Below are 17684 nucleotides of genomic sequence, written 5' to 3' on the forward strand. Positions count from 1 at the left end.
GCGGTGTGGGGTATTTGCCCAAGGCCACAGAAAAAGGTGGTGGCAGAGCTGGCCCCAGAACCTGTGTTTCCAGAGTTTTGGTTGGGACCTTGTTCTGCTGAGTCAGCCGCCCCCTCACATCCCAAAGCCAGACCTTCTTCTGGGCCCCCTGCTTCACGGCTCCCAGGTGGTGGCGTGGGGAGTGGCCAGAGCTCTCAGAGGACAGAGCATTTGGAAGCTTGGGAAAGGGACCAACTCTGGGATTCTCAGGACTTTGCGGGGGTGCCAGGAGATCTGCGGCACGACTCAGAAACTCCCAGGCCGAGGGTGCTGGATGGCTTCGCAGTGTTTCTGGGGAAGAGCGTCACGTCTCTGCGGGGAGATTGCAAATGTACCTTTTCAGGTTCCGAGGGAGAAGGCTAGAGCCAAATCAGATGGCCGTGTCCCAACTCAAGGCCTTTCTAGAACTCTGCCCCCAGGAAGCCTTCGGGGCCTTCCGTGCAGTCGGGGAAGCGCTGGAGCTTGGGCCAGTCTCTGGTTCCTCTGGTTCCTTATGTGTCACAGCAGCCGACCTGGCAGGCCCCAGCAGGCCCCAGATTGAGACCCTTTGCTGCCTCTTAGCCCTGGCTGTGGTATGGTGTGGTGAGTCAAAGACAGCACAGTTAAAACAGAGTCCTACCCCCAGCGCGTGAAGCCCCAGTCCTAGCTGGTGTTCGAGTGGTGGAACACAGGGTATGACGACATGGCTAGGCCCCCCTTGCTGGGGCCATGTCTGTGTCGGACTGGCCAGAAAGTGGGATGTTTTCTCGTATACATCTTAGTATACAGTGGTAATTCATGTCTAGAAGAGACTTGGAGATCTTCTGGTCCTACCTGTTAATTATGCAAGTGGGACACTGAGGCCAGAAAGGCAAAGGGTTTTTCTCTGAGCTCTGGTGTCTTCAACGACAGAGGGTGTGAACTCCCAAGACCAGTGAGGCTTTGAGGACTGGGAGCTACTCAGTAGGCTCTGGGTGCCCCCCAGAAATTCTCTGGGATTCCAGGCTTGGGAGAGGGAGGGAGAACGTCAGGGATTATCATCCTGGGGACAGTCTGGCTCATTTTTTGGTAGCAGTCAACATGCTTCACTGTCCAATGGCACGGCAGTATCTCTTTGAAGTAGGGCTGATGTTGTTCCCATTTTATGGATGAGAAAACTGAGGCCTGGAAATGTTAAGTGTCTGGTTCTAGGGTCACACATAAAGTCAGAGGCAGAGCTGGAATTAGAACTTAGGTCTCTTCTCTTGGATTCAGCATTCCTAGGAGTTGGACTGTGTAACAAAGAACAGACCAGGCTCGGTCACTGGTTGCCCTTGAACTGCCCCTCCGGTCTCAGTTTCCTCGTTTGTAAAAGGGGAATGGGAAGGAAAGAGTTCGGGGAACAGGACAGCTCTGAGTTTGCTCCAGTTCAAACACTGCTCTCTTTTCCTTCTTGGCCTCGCTCCCCACTGGCTTTACTGTGCCTTTTGGGCCCTCACCTCCTCCCTTCTCCTCCCTCACAAGGGTGGTGGGGATGGGAGGACAAATGGGAAGCTAGGCACCGGGACATGGAGAGCACCTGCCTCTTCGGGGTCCCGGGGCCCCAGCCTATCACCAGGTCTTCAGCCAGGAGCCACGTGGAAGGGTGCGGCCAGGGCCCCCAGGGGAAGGGCTGGGGGGGGAGGGGGGAGGAGAGAATGCATAACAGATGAGTTTGGAAATCAAATGGGATCTGAGCTCCCCACCCACTCCCTCAAATCTCTTTATACTCCCTCTTCTACAATTCTTGTTTTCTAAAGAGAAGGGAAATGCTACACTGCAGCCCCTTTCTCAAACGAATGGGAGCCTTAGTGAGTCACTCCGGAGGTAAATGCCACCTCCAGGGCCCCGAGTCTGCCTGCCTGCGGAGGCCTGCAGAGCCGTGTGGCCACCGGGGGGCGTGCGTGTGAGGTGCCCCTGCCTGTCAGCGGCTGTGGGTGAGCGCTGGGTCCCTGCAGTGGTGCCCCACCCCGCCTCCTCCAGACTCTCCGCAGGGTGGCATGCGTGAGGTTCGCTTGCGGATGGGGTCACGGCTCAAGCTGGGGCCCGGCTAAGGCTGGGGGTGGCACGTAGGGACTTGGGCTGTGACCTGAGTGTGGGGTGAATACAGGACCTGCGGGGGCGGGCGCTGTGGTCCTGGGGCGGTCAGGGCTGGCAGGGGGGCAGGTGCTAATGCATCTGCCTCTAGAAACCGGAGTTCTGGGGCGTCAAGCTGTTCTCTCCAGGTATCCTGGTGGAGGGATGCGTGTGTGCCTGTCTGGGGCCTCATCTTCCGTTTTGAGGGGCAGCCTGCTAACTTGCAGACCTGGGGCAGGGAAGGCCAGCGAGGAGGTGTTCCCCCTCCTAGATGACCCGTTGTTCGGGAGGGAGGGGAAGTAGCCGTCTGTTAGCCGGGGATGCCAAACAAGGGTTGAAAGCAAAAATAGAAGCGCATTGGGTTCTGTCTGGGAGGGGCGTGGAGTTCTGGAGGATCCGAGAGGCCTCTTCCGAGCCGTCTGCCGCCGATGCTGTGTTTGCTCGGCTCCGTGTTTGCAGAGCGCGTCATGTCCTGCGCTCCTGACCTCCTCGGGGATCGAGGTGTGCAGGACCTGGGCTGCGGGCTCGAGGGGCTGCAACTGTCCCACGAGTCTGTCTTTGGGAGGTTTGGGGCTGTTGTGGCCATGGTCCAGCTTGCTGTCCTCCTGATCAGAGCTCCCTTTGGCCTGCCATACCCGCACCCCCGCCGCCAGTCCTCCAACTTCCCAGCCCCCCGTGAGGCTGGTCTCAGCTGAGCAATTCTGAAATCATCCCTTGTGGTAAAAGGAGCTATTTTCAGCCTTCCCATTACTGCCCAGTGGGGGGTGGGGTGGGGTGGTGTTTATCCCTTTGCTGCCTTTTTCTCTCCTTCTTGTACAGTGTAATCTGGAGCAGCGGTGAGAGCATCACGCAGCCCTGCCTCCGGGGTCCCGGCTGGCAATTCCCGGTGCTGTGATTTGGTACCAAATGCAGAGCCTGGGGCAGAGGCAACCCTGGGCCCCATCCTTGCTCTGTAGTCACTCCAGAGTGGCAGGTAGCACAAATGGAGTCACCTTGGCCCTGGCCGGTGGGGACAGCTCCCCTACTGCCGCTTGCTTCAGGCCGACGGTAGCCTTTGGTGACCTTACCAAAAAGCTGGCCAGCTCCCTGAGGTGGCGGCTCTAAAGGAGCCCCCAGCATCCTCCGCTGACTCTGTGACCCTCCCCAATCTGGTCTCCCCATGCCCTGATTGGATGCCTGGGTCCCTCCTGGTCTCTTGTTCCCTGCTCCCCTCAGTGGGTCCTGGGGTGATCTGAAGGGGCCCCTCTGTCCTGTCTTTTGGGCTCCCCCGCCCTCCTGAGGAGCCTGCAGGTGGCAGAGCCATCGGTGGTGAATTGGCAGGTGCTCTGGGAGCTCCCTTTAGAGGCAGGAGAAAACCTCTCCCTTATGGAGCGAGAGTCTGGTGGGACAGAGTCTGGTGGGACATCTGGGGCTTGAGAGAATTGTTCCAAATAACTCAGAACTGTTGGGAGCCGAACTGGCAGAGCAAATGAAAGTACAATAGATAGCCAAAGCTATTAATCACTAATTCTTTCCTAAATCAGGTAATTAATGGGTATTTAAGTAGCATATTTATGAGATACCAGCAGGTCTTCAAAAAGCACATTTTTTTCCCAAAGCGACTGGTTGGCCCAACTGTGTCCTGCTGGGAGACTGGGGTTGTCATCCCACCCCCAGGCCACCCCCAGGCGCAGGGAGCGTGACGGGAGGCAGGTCCCGTCTGAGCTTCCCTTTTGGCATCGCAAAGAGGGATCGGAGCCCTTCTGAACTGACCTCCCTGGGCTGTCGTGGGGATGATAGGAAATGAAAGCCATGCAGATCCCGGGCAGTGGTGTAAAATGCTGTACGGAATTTAGTGTTAGCTGTGAAGATAGCCCTGAAGTTATAGGATGCAGTGCCTTGATTTTGCCCGGTGCTGTTATGGCCAGGGTCAGGCGTCAGCCGGTGGCCAGAGGCATTCCTTTGTTTTGAGTCACTGCCGACCGTGCGTCTGGGTCTGTGACGGAGTCAAGGCTTAGTGTGTGGCTTGGCCTGAGCTCGGCTTCATGGCCTGGTTTGAGATCAGGTCCCAGTTGTTCTGTGATCGGGGTTGTGACTTGATCTGTGGTCAGCTCGAGGTTAGGCTGTGGTTGAGGTCAAGGTTGGGCCATGGCTAGTCTCAGGAAAATTTAGCCTCAGTTCTTGTGTCCACCCCTGGACTGATGGAGCTACGTGGGTCCCCTGGAAGCTGGATTCCTTCAGGGTCCTCCGGGATCTGGGCTCCAGGTGCTCGGAACCCCAGCACACAGGCCCTTCTGGGACTCCTGGCATGTGCCCTGAAACAGCCCAGCACACGAGCTCATCAGTGGCGCTTACAGCAGTTTGGGAGATAGTTAGGACATGTTTCTATAGCAACCAACCCCCAACCAGCACTGGTTTCCTTCAATAATGCCTTTTTCTGGAAGCAGCTTCTCCTGGCCTCTTGTTTCTCCCTGGGTGGCCCCGTAGCCCCTTGAAGGCTGAGCATGGGCTGGTTGGCCCTGATTGGCCTGGTCAGACTCATCCTGACCCAGAGAGGGGGCCTGAGGACATTCCCTACGGGATACTTCCCTGAGAGGGGGCCCTCCTGAGATCTACCTGGTGCTGGGCCATGCTGAGTGGAACAAGAGATTTCTCTGTGCCCAGCCCTGGGCTGGAAGAGGCTATGGGCCTGGGGAGGATTCCTACCAGGTTTCTGCCTGGGGGAACCCACAGCCCAGTGGGACAGGCAGGCCTGGACCTAGTCTGCAGATTGGTGCTCTGATGGGCACAGGTAAAGGATGTCATGGAAGTACCGAAGAGGCAGGTACCCAGACCAGCACTGGGGTCAAAGAAGGCTTTCAGCTGGGGTAGGGTGGGGATGGAGGGTATTTCAGGTACCAGGAGGTTCATGAGCAAAGTCTTGGAGGGAAAGAACATGGTATGGGCTGGGGTGGGGGGCGAGGGGGGGCCCTTCCCAGTGGTGACATGTTGCTGGAACCCAGACTTATGGGTGGAGGGGCTTGCAGACAGAGCAGGTCCTGGCGTCAGGTAGCTCAAGGTTTGGGGGGCAGATAAGACACAGCCCCAGGAAGCTGCGCCGGTGGAGAGGAGAGAAGGGCCAGCCGTGCACCAGGGGCAGCCCCAAGACTGTCGGGGCTTCGGAGCTTCCAGCCTCAGTTCCTGCTCTGCCCTCTGGGCTCCCATTCCAGGGGCTGGAGAAGCAGAGGGGCCCACTCTTGGGAGCTCCCACCTGTGAAAGGACCAGAGAAAGGCCCGTGGATATCATGATTTATTTATGTTATTTAGCAAACCCTTTTATAGCACTGAGTGCCAGGCACCATGCCAAACCTTCTCCAAATATTCATTCACGTAATCTTCATAGCAACCCTAGGGAAGGACTGTTATTACCCCCATTTTACAGAGGAGGAGACTGAAGCACAGAGCGGCGTAGTGACATTTATTAAGATCACCAGTTGAGAAGTGGCGGAGCTGACAGTGAGAGGAGGAAGGAAGCCAGGGCTGCGGGAGGAGGGGCAGAGAGGAGGTGGGCCTTCAGAGTCCCCCCAGCCGGCCAGTAGGAGCCTCACTCAGACTCTGCATCTCTCACTCTGCGTCCAGCAAGTGGATGGACCCCTGGGACCCCAGGCCAGAACTGTGAAGTGTGATTCTAACGGGGCTCCCACTGCCCACGGGACGTCTGGCAGCCTGATGGTTTCCGCAGCATTGATTGTCAGTAGTTAGACCCAGATGCTTGTGCTTGTAGAACCTGCCATCCCCGTGTGTGTGTGTGTGTGTGTGTGTGTGTGTGTGTGTGTATGTGAGAGAGAGGAGACAGAGACAGACTGGAGACGAGGGACCTGCCTGAATGAGCCCACAGCCGAGCTCTTTTCTCCCCCTCGGCCCCGTCCTCTTCCGAGGCACAGATTGCTGGAATCCCGCAGGCCTGCCAGGCCGTGGTTTCAGATGTGGCCTCAGGCAGGACTGGGCACCGAAGCTGCGGCCACACTCTCGGGCAGCAGGCTCAGAGCCAGGCAGCCCACCTTGGCCAGCTCAGAGGTGCTTGTGACTCCCTGGAGGTCTGGAAATTGGTAGGTGTTACTTGAACACCCACAGGGCCGTGGCTGTCACAGCAGACGCCTATGTCCCCTCCCTTGCTCTGATGAGCCAGACTTCTTACTCTTGAGGAGAAGATTCTGGATCCAGCGTCTCTTGGAAATGGCCCGATTGCTTTGACCCATGTCTCTACTCCCTCCCACCCTGCCCCAGCCTGGCCAACCCTGCCCACCCTTCCTTTAAGGCTCAGCTTGGGCCTCCTCCCCCAGGAAGGCCTCTGGGCCCTTCAGCCTGCAGGGTGTCTGCCTCTGGGAGGTCCTGTCCACACCTCTGAGACGAGGTAGGGGTGGCATTTAGCCCAGAGTCTAGGCTGCCTACCCCTCCTTTGTCCTGTGCCCTGTGCAGGGGCTGTGCAGGGCTGGGCCCCAAGGCTGGCACCCAGGAGCCGGGATTGAGCCCATTCAGCTCTGTCCCCAACTCCTTCCTCCTGGGCACCACCTGGCCCAAGGTCTGGCCCAGGAAGAGTCGGCCAATACCCACCTCCCTCACTTTACTGTGCCAGGGCTTTCCTCACTGTGAAATGTCTTTCCCCTCAGACTGGGCTCCTGAGAGCAGGGCGGTGACTCCCTTCTGGTGGGGCTGACCCTCAGGCCGGGGCTGCCCTGGGCAGAGTACCCACTGCTGACTCCTGTCCATCTGTCCATCTGCCTATTCCTGCATCCCTGGGAGCCAGGGCCAAGGTGGGGAAGTGGGTGACCTCTGGCTGCACCCACGCTGGGGACACCCAGGCCTGTGACAAGGTCGAGGAGACCGCACTGGACCTGATGGTGGTGGGTAGATGCGCCAGGAGAGAGGGTGGGGTTGGCTCCTAGCAGCCCCTCCCACTGCAGGCCCCCCACCCTACCCCGAGCTTTGCTGGGGGATCAGCGTATCGTGGGGTGTGAAGGATCGTTTGTTTCTCTCTGGATTGCTGGGAAGGATTGGGATATTCCCCTTTCTCTTTTATCCTGACTTAGAGGTTTTTTTTTTAATTTGGCCATGCCTCGAGGCATGCGGGATCTTAGTTCCCCAACCAGGGATCGAGCCCACACCCCCTGCATTGGAAGCGCGGAGTCTTAACCACTTGACCCCCAGGGAAGTCCCCTGATTTAGAGTTTTGAATAAGTGTGGTAGAGAAGGTGGGACAGAAGGAGTCTGCTGGAAGAAGTAGGCCAAGCCTTGGGGTTGCGGAAGGGACGCTGCAGCCTGGGAAGGGAAGAGAAGAGGAGACCTGGGCCCCGTGCCCTGAGCTCTGCTACATGGTGGTCCTGAGCACAGACCCTGGAGTCGTATGGACCTGGCTTCAAATCTTGCTTCCATCACTTATTAGCTTTATGACCTCAATCGAATGACTTCACACCTCTGAACTTTATTTCCTGAGCTGTAAGATGGGGATTCATGACACCCACTCCACGAGGCTTGGTTAGGATGACTTTAGATAATACCTGTGAAGCAGCTAGCAGATCATTTTTGTTCATTCGCTTGTTTGCCAAACACCCCTTGGCCCTCTTTCACCTGGGACCCTGTACGGGACACAGAAAATGCAGAGAGGTGGAGGGCAGGGACCCACCTCAAGGAGATTGTGCTCTGGGCCTTTGCCCTCGCTGTTCTGGGATCGTGGCACCCACCTTCTCTGACTCTCAAGATCACGTGTGGCCTTTAGCAACCTGACCTGTGCCCCCTATCTCTTGGGAGACTTCCTGACCCTCTTGGGCATCTGTGTTTCCCTCTTCCTGAAGTGTGCAGGTGATAGACGCTGGGTGGAGGCTGGAACCTTAAAATCCACCTGTGCTGAGCTCCCATCCGCAACAAGCAGGCAACCCCCTACCTTATCCTAACCCTAAGCTTAACCCTAATCTTACCTGGTCTGGCTTCATTTCCTCTCTCACCTCCCCTTACACCTGTCTCCCCCTCCGTCACTTGTTCCAGCTCTTATCACAGGCTCTCATCCTTCTCCTCTGCCTGTCCATCCCACACGTGTGTGCCAGGAGCATGCATACACATACAGACGTACACACTCACGCTTAGCATGTCTGGCTGTGTCTCATCATTCAAGTCTCCATTGATCCGACACCTTTTCAGAAAAGTCTTCCCCTCACACCCCTCCCAAGATACTCTGTCTATCACTGTTTTCCTTTTTTGAAGTATGATCTTTGCCGTTCACTAAAAAGCCTGCACCCTGAAGGAAGAGTTGAAGGGAACATCTTCCACCCAGAAGCCAGGTGACAGCTGCTTCTTAACATGATCCATTCTTATAGGTTCTTTTTTACACCAGGGTAGATAACCGAGATCCCTCCCTTTCCGGAGGTTGTTTGAAAGAAGGGAGGAACTGTAGCAGGTTTAAGCAAACTTACAGTGTGTATTTAAAAACCAGTGCAGGTATGCATTCTGCAAACAAAGAAGATAAAAGTAAACCAGATAAAAGATGGCTTTGAAGAGAAAATCAACTGTAGATTTCTGCCACAAAGGAGAGTCAACAATCAGGTGAAGGGTTCATGTGGAAGGAGAAACAGCGCTGGTTCAGCGTTTATAACTCGAACAGGTGACAGGGTTCTTTTGATGACGGGGCCGATCGCCCTTGTCATCATTCCTCGGTGGATGTACAGATCCACGCGTTCCTGCCTGTCTATTCTCCAGGCTGTAATTACACCGTAGGAGACGCTCAAGGAAGGAGGACGTGGTGGAGGTAGGAAGGGACCGTTTTACTTTCTTCCCAGCACTTTCTCCTGCTGAAACGATCTTTGCTGCTTCCTTGTTCCAGGTCTGCTTTCCCTGCCCACTGCCACCATCACCCACACCCCGCAGAGTGTCCGCGCTGGGAGGGCCCCATGGCCGGGCCCCGCCCTGTCCCTCTTATTCACCTCAGTGTCCCTAGCATCTCACACAGCACCCTGCAGGATGGACAGCTCCCTTTGACACCCAGAAGCTCCTTCCCTCTCTGCCCACCTCTAGCTGGGAGAACATCTCCCTCAAATGGAGCTGAACTGGCCTCCCTGCAGCCTTCCCTGCTGGTGGGTTCTCCCCAAGGCCAGCCCGTCACGCATGTTATGGGTGTTGCGCTGACCTCAGATGATGGTGGCCTGCAAGGATGGATGTGGTGGTGGGAGTGAGGGAGGGGCAACTTCCAGAGCTCTCCTCTTTTCCTCAGGCTCCAGCACACACTCTATTTAGGAGGGACAGGTTGGCAGGAATATCCTTGCCCTTCTTCATTCTCAGGTGGAGTATATACTGTACAGGTATGAGACCCACCATTACCAGGACTTTCTTGCTGAACCCTCACTATTCAAGCTCAGGACCCAAATCGACTCAGATGCAGCTTCAGACAAACCCATCGCTACTTAAACCCTTGCTGCTAACCATCCCAAACTCAGGAGCCACGTAGCTGAGGCTGACATGCCTGTCCTGAGTACCCAGATTCTTGCTTTCTTAGTAATGGAATAGATTTGGACAGCAAGGGCTATTTGCACATTAATGTAGGATGCCTGATAGTTTTTATACCTTTAGCATCTATAAAAGGGATAGGTTTTTTAAAAAAGGGATAGGTTTATATGAGAAAACATATAAAATTAGTGTAAAATCAGAAGAAGTTTAAGTGACAGTATTTTTTGAATCACAGAAATCTTCACATACATTTGATTTATACCTAAGCACTTCTTTATTTTATTTTGATACTATTGTAAATGGTATTGTTTTTCAGATTTCAAATTCCAGTTCATTGCTGACATACAGGATTGCAACTGACTTTTGAATTTTGATCTTGTATCCTGCGATCTCGCTATACTCAATTATTAGTTCCAGTAGGTTCTTTTTTTGTAGATTTTGCGGAGTTTTTGTTTTCTAGATAGACAATCATGCCATCTGAGAATAAAAGCAGTTTTGTTTTTTCTCTTCCAACATGTATACCTTTTATTTCTTTTTCTTGTCTTGTTGCACTAGCTAGAACTTCCCCCACATACATTTGGGAAACGGTCCCATATCCACGTTAGAAATACTCAGTTATGGTGAATCTCGATTCTCAAACTCCCTCGCAATAAATCCAGGAGTCACGGGCAGGAAATTGCTGATCAGCCTGTCATGACATCCACACTGTTGGGTGAGAATCAAAAGCTTAGAGGTACCCCACAGAGAGTGTATGGCAGACCCAGCTTTACACCTAGAAGTGACTCCCAGGTCAGTGTTCCCTGTGGCCTCTGCCTTTTCTGTGTTTCAGAAAGTGCTTTTGGCCTGGCTCCAAGCCATGGAGCTCAAGCTGGGTGTGTGTTTGGGAGTTTGTGGTGGGTGGGGCAGAAGGGACAGGCAGGAGGGCTGTGTCCCTGGGCTGACCTGTGCTGGCCTCTCCCTTCAGGAACAGTTTACGTTCTGAGATCTGAGCTCAGGGCAGGGAACAGTGCCAGCATCCTGCAGGGTGACTCGGTGTAGGGAGCTGAGGCTGCAGCAGATTTTCTGAGGACTGCATCGTGATGGGCATTGTAGCCATGGCTGGGGGAATGCCCACCTCTCACTGGTTCATGCAGATCTACTATGTGCCAGACTGGCTCCTCAAACATCAGTCAGAGTTGAAAAGTTTCAGGGGAAAGTCTCTGTCAGATTCCTTATTGCACAGATGGGGAAACTGAGGTAGGGGCATTGCTGATGCAAGAACCCACATGTACTGGATGGCCAGGGCCGTACGGAGGAAGACGTACCTTGCGTGCATGGTGATTTTACTGTTTTCCATTGAATTAAGATGCAGTCAATTGTAAGATGCGTCATTATTTTCTATACCCCAGGAAAGAATAAACAATGCCAGCTGAATGAGGACATGCCATCATGTAAGACACACCCCAATTTTAAAAATGTTGAAGTGTGAAAAAAATGTACGTCTTAGAACCGATAAGATGAATTTATAAAATTAATAGTCATATGGAATTATATGTGCAGGGTAAAAATTGAGTTTTCCCTGCTTCTTATCAAATTCTACTCTGTAGAGATAATCTCTATTGATGTTTCGGTGCCTGTCCTTCCAGACATTTTAACGCATGTGTGAGTACATTTGTATAAGAATTACTGTTGTGAACACTTGCTATATGGTAGGCCCTGTGCTAAGCACCTCGATGTATTTTATTTCATCTTTACAATAAGCTCATGGGGCAGGTTTGAGCTTTCCTCACTTTATAGCAGAGGAAAATGAGGCACAGAGAGGTGAAGGGACTCACTTGACATCACACAGCTTCTAAGAGGCAAGGGCCTGAGCCTGAATCTAGGCCTCTTCCAACCTCAGACCCCGAGTTCTTAACTAACGTGCTGTACATACCCTCAGTGTGCAGGTATAAGTATATTTTTCAAAAATGGAGTCAAAAGATACCTACGATTCTGGGACCAATGTGCATTTTTTTTTCTTCTACCCACACTCCGTGGCCATCTTTCCATGTCAGTACATAAGGAGCTACTTGATTTTCCTACCAGTTGCAAAGAATTCCCCTGATGACTGTGTATGAATGTATGTCTGATCCTCTGTGGATGGACACCGGGATTTCTTCCAGTTTATTGGTATTACCAGAACACTAAGATGATCAACTATATATTGCCATCTTTGTATACTTCTCTGATTATTTCCTCAGGAAAATTACCAGGTCAATTTTCTTCTAACACTTTCATGGTTTTTTTTTTTTTTTTTTTTGCGGTACGCGGGCCTCTCACTGTTGGGGCCCCTCCCGTTGCGGAGCACAGGCTCCGGACGCGCAAGCTCAGCGGCCATGGCTCACGGGCCCAGCCGCTCCGCGGCATGTGGGATCCTCCCGGACTGGGGCACGAACCTGTGTCCCCTGCATCGGCAGGCGGACCCGCAACCACTGCGCCACTGGGGAAGCCCCACGTTTATGGTTTTAATGTTTACAATTAGATTGGGATTCATATGCCATCTCCAGTAGTTCACGTGTCCAGGGAGCAGGTGGAGGGCTTCCTGGATGTGCCGGGCACCAGCTGGTTCCATGAGAGTCCCAAAGTGCCAAGTAAAGGGGGCTCTGAGAATGGGGGTCAGGGGAGGAGGCTTCTGACCCAGCTCTGCCTCTGGCCTTCCTCCCTCCGGTCGTGGGGTAGGAGGTGGGTTGAGGCTGAGTCCAGGGCAAGGGGCCACATTCTCTATATGCACTTGCTCCTGCCTGCTCTGGAGCTCCTCTCAGCCCCATGTCCTGGCCTCTGCAGATATTAATAATAATAGCAGTCACCATCACTGAGCGCCCCCCGAGATAGAGGCGCTGAGCATGCATTATTTCTGATCCTTCCAGCTCAGGATTGATTGTTGCCGATATTTTGTAGAAGGGGAAACTGAGGCTGTGGTATGGAGAGGAAATGGCCACAGAGGTTGCAAGTGGCAGAGACGGGGTGGAACTCAAGTTCAGGTCCCCCTTCTCTTAGTGTGGGGCTTTTTCCCCAGGGGAGGCTGCAGTCCTTCCCTGGCCTGCACACGTGTGCAACAGACATCACTAATGCCCTTCAGGGTGTCTGCTTCTCCTCGCCTCCACCCTCTTAAAGCTGGGCTTGGTCATGTGACTTGCTTTGGCCAATGACATGAGCTGAAGTGTGTCACGTGTGGGAAGACTCATTTACGAGTGGGCGTGCCTTTCTGTGCTCTCCTTCCCTGCTTCTGCAAAACCGGAAGTCTCGATTCGAGATGCTGGCGTCATAAGGTGGCGTCTTTGAGTGACCGCCGTGGCCAGAGGCCCCTTCCTAGCTGTGTGTGAGTGAGGAATGAACCGTTATTGTTTTTTTTGTTTTTTTTGTTTTTTGCGGTACGCGGGCCTCTCACTGTTGCGGCCTCTCCCGTTGCGGAGCACAGGCTCCGGACGCGCAGGCTCAGCGGCCATGGCTCACGGGCCCAGCCGCTCCGCGGCATGTGGGATCTTCCCGGACCGGGGCACGAACCCGTGTTCCCTGCATCGGCAGGCGGCCTCTCAACCACTGCGCCACCAGGGAAGCCCTTTTTTTTTCTTTCTTTTTTTTTCTTGCCGCTGCTTCCTCCCGCCTCAGGCGGCCCGGGGCGGGAGACAGGGAAAGGCAACCTCCCTCCCGCCTACTCACAACCCAGGCCCTCCCTCCGCCGAGCCGACCTGGCGCCAGCCGGGCGACGGCCGCAGGGGTCCACAAGCCCGGAGACCTAAGGAGCCCGTTAGTGTTTTAAGATCATTTATTAAAACAGCAAAACTTACCTGATGCTTCCTGATACACCGTGTCACCTTGGCAACATCTCTTAACTACCTCTGGTCTCGGTTTTGGTGTGTTCAAAATAGGCACCCTCGTTCCTGCCCCACTGAGCCGTCTCAGAAAGGAATTTGGGTCTTAAATGAAAGCATAGCGGTGGGAGGGCTCTGCGAGATGCTGTGCACTTGAAGTCAGGAGGGCAGGGACGTGCAGGATGCCGACTAAACCTTGGTCCAGGGGCAGTCTGGGTTTACCTTCTTCATGTCAGGACACGGCCTCAAGCTTGGCTAACAGGTGCGTTTCCTTTGGCAGGTGGCCCTCCTCCGGGCGGTGGTGCCCCCTGGCACCTTCGAAATGTCCTCAGCGACTCAGTGGAGAGCTCTGATGATGAATTCTTTGATGCTAGAGGTGAGTGAGTCTCATCGTCCCATCATTGTCTGGGTGACCTTTTTAGAAGCTCTGAGAAGGGCATCCCTGTTGGGAGTTAGTATCTCTCCCCACTCAGACACTGCAATTCCGTGCTTCCTTATTACCCAATCTGTGAGTCCCCTCAGGGCTGGGGCTCAGCGTCCAGTCATTCACTCTTTGAGGTATTTGCTGAGTCCCTACAATATTTCGGGCGCTTACCGTACTACAGTAAACAGATAGGCGTGGCCACTGCCCTCACCAAGCTGCTAGTCTAGTGGGAGAGGCCAACATCAAACAATTACATAAAGGAAAATACAGTCACAAAGGGGAACTAATACCCCTGAGTAAAAAGCACCAAGTGTTAATAGAAAGAGTGATGATGGGGGTACCTGATTTAGGCTGGGGAGGTCCTTAATATCCTCTCTGCAGCACTGAGGGTAGGAGCTGGCTAGAAGAAGAGCGGGAGGAAAGAGCCTTAGGCAGAAGACGCAGCAGGTATGATGGTGCTGAAGCAGGAAAGATGGGGCTTTCCAGGAGCTGGAGGCCCATGCGGCAGGGGGAAAGGAGAGATGAGGCTGCATGTGACCCAGTAGGTGACTCTCAAGATCAGCCCGCAGATGGGAGGGGGATCTGGAGTGGAGATGTGGACGAGTTAGAAAGATTACTGCAGATGTTCAGGGGAGACACGAGGGAGGGGAGGGCATCAGCTCTGCATTCAGTGCTGGGTGCATGGCCTCCCTGCTGGACGTAGCAAGGGGCGCTATCTAAGTGAGGATGGGAAAACAAGGAACATTACAAGGATCGGAGAAGAGGGCACCAGATGGGGTGGGCATTTCAGGCAGAGAGCACGGTCTCAGAGATGAGGATGTGCAGGGCAGGTGTGGGGACCAGTGGAAGGCAGAGTCTGCCTGGACATCAGGAGAGAGGACCCTCACAGTCATGCTGGCCTGGGCCGTGCGGGGTTGGGTGAGACGCACAAGCCTAGGAGGGTCTCCAGGCTAGGAGGGTCCCCAAGTCTCACTTGGCTGGCTCAGCTCCACTCTGGGAAGCCACCGTATTTGGGGGATTGACTTACTCCTGGGATGGGGCCAGCTTTGAAGTACTGGCTGAATGGGGTCTTGAAAGAGAAACAGAGCATGCGCTGGCAAGACCCCAGGACCCAGAGCAGGACACTTGGGACATGGTCTCAGCCGTGCCATTGACTCGTTCTGTGATCCTGGGCAAGTCTTTCACTTGCTCTGGGCCTCAGTTTCCCTATCAGCTCTGTGCCTCCAGAAATGGAGACTGTATCCAGTTCAGGTGATTTTCGGGGAGGCACGGTGGGGGGGAGGCAGTGGGATGCTGCCCCAGCCTGAGCCTCCCCCTTTCTTGACTCTGGACGGAGTGCCCCCTCCCTGATGCTAACCCCAAACCAGCCCATTTGGGGCTTCTTTCCTGTCTCCCACTGGCGTCTGATTGGAGTGGCAGCCGGGGCTGACTTTCTCCATAGCAACTCACGCAAAGTGTGGCGACACGGCTTCAATATTTTCATGCTTAGAACACTTCCATTGAAAATACTTTCGCAGTTCATCAGGGCTCTGCATTCCCAGATGCCGATGATGGCTTCCCGCGGGAGGCGTCTGCGGGTGGCGCCGGTCAGCTCCGTCTCCATCCCCATGGGCCCTATGCACCTGCTTTCCTTTTGAGCAGCTGTGGATCCATCCTGCTTCCCTCCCTGCGGACCCTCAGCATTCTGTCCTCTGCCCCCATGATCTCACTGCTCTGTCTGCAGTTCCCAAACTGGCCTCCCCTCTCACTCCTCTCTTATGGGTGGCCCCACCTTCTCTTCTATTCCTTTGTCTCATCTCCTCCCCGCCCCCTCACCTCTGTCTCTCCTTCTCTCCACTATCCCAGGATCACACAGTCTCCCATCTCTTTCCCTGTCTTCTACCTCTCAGCACTCCCTACCAGACCTCTGAACCTCATGTCTCTGAACCTTTCCTATGTCACCTCTCCCAGAGCATCTGTAGCTCTCAGCCCCAGGATCCGCCCACCTGCTGCTGGAACCTCTTTGGTTCTGCGCTGCCAACTCCTCACCTCCTGTCTGTTCCCTGTGGTCTCCCTGGACAAGGCTTTTGCATATTTCCTCCACTCAGGGCAGTAAGAGGTAAAGCCATCCTCCTTCTCTGCTCCCAAGGGCTTTCTCAGCATCTGGGGCCAGGCCATGAGTGTCTGGCTTTCTGGGCATGCTCTGAAGGGTCACCTCCCTGCCTCTGTTCTCCAGCCCAGGCTGAGCCCTGACCCTGGCCTGGGTGTGATCTCTGTCCCCACCTGCAACCTGCTGCCTCTGCAGTTCCGCCTCCAGCCGTGGTGGAGCCACACTGTCAGGAACAGAGGCCAGAGCATGGAAGGGACCTCTCAAGCTCACACAGCAAGGTGGGGGCAGAGGGGCTGGAGCCCAGGTCAGGCCTTTTTCTTCGACTTATTACTGAAAATGGGGCCCTCCTCCCTCCCTTTCTTCCTTAAGCTCCATCCCACTTGTCCAGCACTAGGGTTTACCTGGTGGGACAAGAGACCTTCATGGCTCATGGTCTAGTAGCAGAGGAAGACTCTTAGGCTCTGGGGGCTCTGGTTGTGTATGTAAGGCCTGGGAGGGACTGGGGGGAAGTCAGGGAGGAGTATGGAGCTATCCGGGACCATAACAATCCCCTGGGCAGGATGCCAGCTCCCCGGGCTGTGGCAGTAGGCATGGGGCCTCAGGGCGGCTGGTACCCGCGATTGGATGCTGCAGGATGGGTAGTGGGGTCCAGGCTCCCAGACCCAGAAGAAGCACCACTCCCCATCCTGTCAATACAGTCAGAGGGTATCTGGGGAGCCACAGTCTAGCAAGGTTGGAGTGCAGAGTGAGGGAAACCCATGGTGGCCAAGAGGGGACATGCCTCAAACCCATGTCAGAGCTAGGGGGCCCTCAAGGTGTTTGAGTTCAACACCCTGACCTCATTTCACAGGCTGGAAAACTGAGGCCAAAGAACTGGGAAACTTGTTCAGGGTCCCACAGAGGGTCAGGCAGAGCAGCGGCTAGAATTCAGAGTCATTTATTTACTCTCTCAAGTATTTGTTGGGTATCTGTCCATCCCCCTGTTCCAGGTGTAGGGGATGCAGGGCAAGTGGACACTGTCGTGACCCCCATGGAGCTTACGGCTTAGTGGTGATGGGTGGGAAGACAACGTCCAAGCAAGCGAGCTCTATTGATAGTTTCCATAAATAAAATAATGCAGAGGAACAGACAGCTCACCAAAGAAGGTAGATAAATGAAAAATGAAAGGTGAAAGATGAAAATACGCTCAGCGTCGTTAGTTATTAGGAAAAGGTAAACTGAAGCCACAATGAGGTACTGCCTCACACTTATTAGAATGACTCATTGAGACAGCTGACCAGGAGGAGGAGGAATTGGGACTTTTAAAGTCTGCTTGGTGGGAACGGACAAGGGGGCAGCCATTTCGGAAGACAGACTGCAGCTTCTTAGTTTATCATAGTTATAACTACCTTTCCACTCCTAGGTATTTACACAAGAGGTAAGCAAACATATGTCCACCTAAAGACATGTACCTGAATGTTTATAGCAGCTTCATTTATGATCGCCCCAAAGTGAAAACAACCCAAACGTACATCAATGGGTAAATGAATAAACACATTGCGGTACATTCGTGTATTCAGTATTCATGAAATGCTGCTTGGCAATAAGAAGGAATGAACTGATACACACAACAATACGGATGAATCTCAAAATAACTGTGCTGAGTGAAAAAGAGTCAGACTGAGAAAGAGTGCATATTATGATTCCATTTATAGAAAACTCTAGAAAATGCAAACGAGTCTATGGCAACAGGAGCAGATCAGTGGTTGCCTGGAGGTGGGGAGGAGGGATCAAAAGG

The 17684-nt window shown here is 54.0% G+C and overlaps 1 protein-coding gene across 1 annotated transcript in view; it reads left to right on the forward strand.

Annotated features, from left to right (window-relative positions):
• Positions 1-10420: 10420 nt before the first annotated feature.
• Positions 10421-17684, forward strand: part of PITPNM3 (PITPNM family member 3) — a gene marked incomplete at both ends in the record, with an annotated part of 71658 nt that continues 64394 nt past the window's right edge. Inside the window, 2 exons of the mRNA XM_082861624.1 lie at positions 10421-10436; positions 13675-13770. Of these exons, the coding sequence (XP_082717750.1) occupies positions 10421-10436; positions 13675-13770 (112 nt within the window). The remainder of the gene's footprint in view (positions 10437-13674; positions 13771-17684) is intronic.

The sequence above is a fragment of the Leucopleurus acutus genome (genome assembly GCF_964270905.1).
Source record: "Leucopleurus acutus genome assembly, chromosome: 19".
In the NCBI taxonomy this organism is placed as follows: domain Eukaryota; kingdom Metazoa; phylum Chordata; class Mammalia; order Artiodactyla; family Delphinidae; genus Leucopleurus; species Leucopleurus acutus.